A 6096-nucleotide genomic window follows, 5' to 3' on the forward strand; every position below is an offset into this window, starting at 1 on the left:
AGAAGAGAAGAGAAGAGAAGAGAAGAGAAGAGAAGAGAAGAGAAGAGAAGAGAAGAGAAGAGAAGAGAAGAGAAGAGAAGAGAAGAGAAGAAGAGAAAAGAGGCTGGGGGATTTCTGAGTTCGAGGCCAGCCTGGTCTACAAAGTGAGTTCCAGGACAGCCAGGGCTACACAGAGAAACCCTGTCTCAAACAGTACAAAACAAAACAAAACAAAACAAAACAAAACAAAAGGTCTCATGAATGGTAGACCATGCTCTGCCACTGGGCTGTAGCTCCAGACCATAGAATCACTTTCAGTTTTTACATTTTTATTTGTGTGTATGTGTGTGTGTGTGTGTGTGTGTGTGTGTGTGTATGTGTGTGCACGAGTGTGTGGTTTGTAGTGTGTGTGGAGGTCAAGCACAACTTACAGGAATCTGTTCTCTCTTGCCACCTTGCATGTCCTGGGTATTGAACTCCAGTTGTCAGGCTCAGTATCAGGAGACTCTAGTTACAGAGCATCTCCTTGGCCCCAGAGTGTAATTTAAATGCGCAGGGAGTATTCATTGTGAAAAGGTTTCCGGAAGAACCATCATGTGTCAGTCCCAATACTGTTTGACAAGTGTTTGTGTCAAAAACTTCTAGTCGAAAAAGAGTGTGATTTAGTGACCCAAGGTTCCTCCCTTCACTTTGCAGACAGCAGCTCCCATCTCCCCTTGACCATGTCAGACTTGAGCCCAGCTGCGGGGTGTGTTCAGCCGGGCAGCCATTCCAAGCAGCTTTTTTCTGTGTGTTGAATCGACCCAAGAGCAGCTAGAAAGTTCTACCATAGTCTCCATCCTTTTGTTCCATCTACAAAGTGATCAGTTCTTTTATGGGCACATTTATTACACCCCGTGTGTAGTGGCCAGTCTTTCATGCTCTACTTTTGACATCCCACTTTGTGCTAACGTTGTCTGTGCTCTTAGTCTAAGGCAGCAGGCCTACAGCAGAATTAAAAAAAAAAAATAGAAATAAGGGGTTGAGTGACTCTCAGCAGCACAGTGCTTACCTAGCACGGGCGAGGAACTGGGTCACATCCCCAGTGGGGAGTCAAGATCGTAGACCACAGGATTTCTGATTTGAGCATCTCAAGGGGCCCTCGTTATTTTATAAATAAGGGCTTTGGGGGCTGGAGAGGTTCAGAGAGCTTGCTGCTCTGCCCAAGGACTTGAGTTTGGATCCTGGCTTCCACACCAGGCATCTCATAACCATAACTCCTATCTCAGAAAATTTTACCTGCCTCTTCTGGCGGGCCCCACATGTGCCTGGCACACACTGTCACGCACACACATAAAAATTAAAATAAAAAATGTAAAGGTAAGATTTCAAACGTTAGCCGGGCAGTGGTGGCGCATGCTTTTAATCCCAGCACTTAGGAGGCAGAGACAGGCGGATTTCTGAGTTCGAGGCCAGCCTGGTCTACAGAGTGAGTTCCAGGACGTCCAGGGCTACACAGAGAAACCCTGTCTCGAAAAACAAAAAAACAAAAACAAAAACAAATATTTCAAATGTATTAGTTAAGCTCTTTCCAGTCAGTGCTGAACAACCACATCTCTCACAAGAGCTACAAACCCGGGGCATGAGAAAGTTCCACCCCAGAAAGCAGAAGTATGGGCTGAGGTGCTGCTGACAGGGGGACCTGCCAAGCCACACAGTCCAACTGTGAGAAGGCAGTGAGGAATACAGTGCCCTGAAGGTGAGTATCAAGAACTTCTCAGAGCTCTGGTGCTGCATTTTCAAAATTCTAGGGCTGTAGCTCAGCTGGAAGAGTGCTTGCTGCACACACGCCAACCCTGTTAGAGTGCTTACCCACCAAGCATGCATGAGCCCTTGGGCTCCATTCCCATTACATCCCAAGTACTGCATAAACCAGGCAGTTTGATATATAATTAGGGTGCATGCCTCTAATCTCTGTTTTCTTTATCTTGATTTTGTTTTGTTTTTTGGAGAGAGAGCCTCTGACCTGGACTCATTTTGTAGACCAGACTGGCCTCGAACTCACAGAGTTCTACCTGCTTCTGCCTTCCAAGAGCTGGGGGATTAAAGACGTGCACCAACTTGCCTGACCCTTGATTAGTATTTTAAATACTTATTTTTATTTACATCTATGTCTGCATGAGTGTCTGTCTCGTTTGGGCACCATCAGAAGCCAAAGGAGGGCATTGGATCACCCTGGAGCTGGAATTATAGGTAGTTGTGAGCCAGCCACTGAGTGCTAAGAACAGAACTACTCAGGCCCTCTGGGAGAGAGCAAGCACTCAATCACTGAGCCATCTCCCCAGCACATGACCCTTGTTCTTTTATTCCTTAGATAGATGTGTCTCACCATGTAACCCTGAGTGGCCTGGAACTTGAGATGTAGATCAGACTGGTGAATCAAACTATTCACAATCCTCCTGTCTCAGCCTCTCAAGTGCTGAGATTAAAAGATGAGTCAAGATGCCGGCACAGTATTACATTTTATTTAAGGCTTTCCTTCAATTGCCCCTATACTTTAAGTGCGATTTGCATAGCGTTAACTTCATGGCTTTTTTATGCTGTTTTATAATGAGGACATTTATCACAAGCCATGTGTTAGCAGGAAGGTGCAAGGTCTGTCTAAATCCCTTTTTAACTTTTAGTCCAAATGCCTTAGGATTGAAGCTTGAGATCCAAGTCTCTCTCTCTCTTTTTTTTTAAAGATTTATTTATTTGTTTTATATATGAGTACACTATAGCTGTCTTCAGACACACACAAGAAGAGGGCGTCAGATCCCATTACAGATGGTTGTGAGCCACCATGTGGTTGCTGGGAATTGAACTTAGGACCTCTAGAAGAGCAGTCAGTGCTCTTAACCACTGATCCATCTCTCCAGCCTGGGATTCAAGTCTTAATGCTTAAAACGTTGAACAATCTAACTTAAAAGAGATCATTTGCTTGCTTGGGTGTCTTAACACTCTTTCTTTTAAAGATTTATTTTACTTTTTAAAACTCTGTGTCCTGTGTCTGTGTGTGGATGTGAGCACATGAATACAGGCACCCGTGGAGGCCAGAGGAGGTCATGAGACCCCTTGCAGCCACGCTGCAGGTGACTGTGAGCTACCTGGTGTGGATGCTGGTGCTCTCAATGGCTGAGCATCCCTGCCAGCCCGTCTCAACATTCTTAAATGCACCTGCAGGGTAGGCAACCCATACAGGTATCAGACTCTGTGCTTGCTTAGCAAGTGTTCTCCCATGACCACTCAGAGCAAGGCAAGCCAGCCTTGGCTCAGCAGCAAGCACAGACACAGATAAAGGGAAAAAAGGAAGAGAAATGCAGCCCAGCCAGGTGGTGGAAAGAAGGTGTTTGAAGGTTCAGAATAATGATTGTGGGACAGAGTAAGTGACATGATTCCGTTGTTGAAAAAGCAAACTGTTGTCCTCGTTTGCAGGAAGGGTGACTGTTGAATCATCAGAGGTGAGCTGGGGGGGGGTGTCTGTGCTCCTTGATCTATACAACACTGCCTATAATGTGTGTCTTCTGTTACTTCTGCTCAGCTCACCAAGGATCCCAGCCCCTTCTGTGGCTGTCAGCTGAGGCAGAGGTGGAAAGAATCTGGTGGGACTGAGTCGTGCTCAGTCTGTGCGGCTCTCCCTCTTGCTGGAGGGAGTAACTAATCAACCTCATGTAGATTCTGAGAGGCTGGGAGAGCAGCCAGTCCCAGAGAGCAGCTGAAGGCTGGTCTGGCCACCTAAGCTGGAGGCCTGTTGTCCCACCATCCCGCATTGTCTGGCCTCAGATCTGCTCTTGGACCCTCAGCTCCTTCAGAGACCAGCTCTCCAGTGCTCTCTGTGGTTGGCTAACCCCCCTGTCCATCACCAAATAGCACGGACCCTGTCTTAGTCAGGGTTTCTATTCTTGCACAAACGTCATGACCAAGAAGCAAGTTGGGGAAGAAAGGATTTATTCAGCTTACACTTCCACATTGCTCTTCATCACTAAGAGAAATCAGAACTGGAATTCAAGCAGGTCAGAAAGCAGGAGCTGATACAGAGGCCATGGAGGGATGTTTTTTACTGGCTTGCTCAGCTTGCTCTCTTATAGAACCCAAGACTACCAGCCCAGAGATGGCACCTCCCACAAGGGGCCTTTCCTCCTTGATCTCTAATTGAGAAAATGCCTTACAGCTGGATCTCATGGAGGCATTTCCCCAACTGAAGCTCCTTTCTCTGTGATAACTCCAACCTGTGTCAAGTTGACACAAAACTAGCTAGTACAGACCTGCTCCAGCTCAAACCTCTCCTCTCGTTTCAGTACATCCCCATGCCAGTGCTCTATGGAGTCTTCCTCTACATGGGCGTGGCCTCCCTAAATGGCATCCAGGTAAGGTTGTGTCCTCCCCAGGCTAATGTGGACCTAGAGCCAGAACTTCATGACTAGTTGTGTGCTACCATGACTCTAAATGTTTGCTGTCCCAATTCCATGAGAGAATAATGGAAACGATACTACTTCCGTTGTGCCACCAAATTGACTACACTAAGTACTTTACAGGCATCGTATAATCTGTGTGACTGGGCCCTTAGATTCCCATTTTACAGATGGAGAAACTGAGGCTCAGGATTTGAAAGCCAGGTCAAGCTAACTCTTAGGAACCTTCCCTCCCTAATTCCCTAAAGCTACTCTATAAAAGAAAAGATTTTGTTTTGTTCTGCCTGCTTCACCATGGGGCCAGGGCCCCAGGCAGTGTGTGCTGCTGTTAAGATGGTTTCTTTTCCCTTAACTATGGACCATGTTCATGTTCCTTTTATCACTCTCTGCAGGCTGTTTCCTACATCCAGTGCTCAGGGCCCCTTCTCTATGTTATACAGGCCTAGATACCACTAGCCAATCACAATGCCCCATTAGAAGTCCCCTCTCCAAGACCCTACCAGGTCATCACGTCCCCTAGAACCAGAGCCCAGGAGGCCTTTGGCCCTCAACCTCTTTGGTTGAGTCCTATGCTATATTCTTGCCAGTTCTGGGAACGCTGTAAGCTTTTCCTCATGCCAGCCAAGCACCAGCCAGACCACGCTTTCCTGCGCCACGTGCCCCTTCGCCGGATCCATCTGTTCACCCTGGTGCAGATCCTCTGCCTGGCCCTGCTCTGGATCCTTAAGTCAACCATGGCTGCCATCATCTTCCCCGTCATGGTGAGGAGGGCACGGTGGGCTTCTTGGTGCTTGGCGGCATGGGCAGGGCAGGGCCATCAGCAGGTGCCGTGCCAGTGAGCAGAGAACAGTGCCATGCTGAGGTCAGGGCAGAAGTTAGCCAGCCTCCCCTGATGGGCAGGCGGTATGGGGGAGGGGTGGAGCAGGATCGAAGAAGCTGAACAAAATGAAAGGCAAAGCTTCCAGTGCTGAACTCCAAGCTGGTCTTGGAACTAGAAAACGCATGCATTTGAGAAGTTAAATGAGGGAAGAGAGTCTGTGAGGGAGCAGAGCCTGTGCTTGAAGATTCAAGAACTAGGGATGCTGTACTCTTCTGGGCTCGCTGGCTAGTTAGTCTTGGGGACATTGGAATGGCTGCAAAGACTCTGGTCACACACACACATGGTCCCTGACCTCAGCCAACTGGGGAGAAGACACAAGCTCACAGTTGTCTTTGAGCTCCCACAGAGCCTCAGCCTTTCCGCCCTTCTTCCCACCCCAGATCCTGGGCCTTATCATTGTTCGAAGGCTCCTGGACTTGATTTTCTCCCAGCATGACCTGGCCTGGATTGACAATATTCTGCCAGAGAAAGACAAAAAGGAGACGGACAAGAAGAAGAAGAGAAGGAAAGAGGTCCATGAGACGGCAGAGGAGGAGGTGGCGATGGTGAGCAGTCCGGGCAGAGGGCAGAGACTGAGAGACTCGGTTCTGCCAGGACGAGGGGTGGCTCTGTGGGTGGTCTTGGGTGCTGAGACCCCCGTGTTTCTGGAAATGTTCTCAGGGTGGTCAGAACTAGTGAGCTGGCCTGCCTAGAAGCAGGTGATGGCCACTATTGTGGGTTCTCAGGACCATTCCCAAGTCCTACTGTGGGTTCTCAGGACCATTCCCAAGTCCTACTGTGGGTTCTCAGGACCATTCCCAAGTCCTA

General features: G+C 48.3%; 1 protein-coding gene across 2 annotated transcripts in view; it reads left to right on the forward strand.

The window, feature by feature from the left end:
* The window catches only part of Slc4a5 (solute carrier family 4 member 5), an 80837-nt gene that overhangs the window by 71700 nt on the left and 3041 nt on the right, over window positions 1–6096 (forward strand). Inside the window, exons 22-24 of one of the 2 annotated variants that reach the window (XM_021191856.2) lie at window positions 4296–4364; window positions 4997–5170; window positions 5670–5825. In XM_021191856.2, the coding sequence (XP_021047515.1) occupies window positions 4296–4364; window positions 4997–5170; window positions 5670–5825 (399 nt within the window). Of the gene's footprint in view, window positions 1–4295; window positions 4365–4996; window positions 5171–5669; window positions 5835–6096 lie in introns of both variants that reach the window. The other variant, XM_021191857.1, reaches the window with a different exon arrangement.

This window comes from Mus pahari, chromosome 2 (assembly GCF_900095145.1).
Source record: "Mus pahari chromosome 2, PAHARI_EIJ_v1.1, whole genome shotgun sequence".
Taxonomy (NCBI): domain Eukaryota; kingdom Metazoa; phylum Chordata; class Mammalia; order Rodentia; family Muridae; genus Mus; species Mus pahari.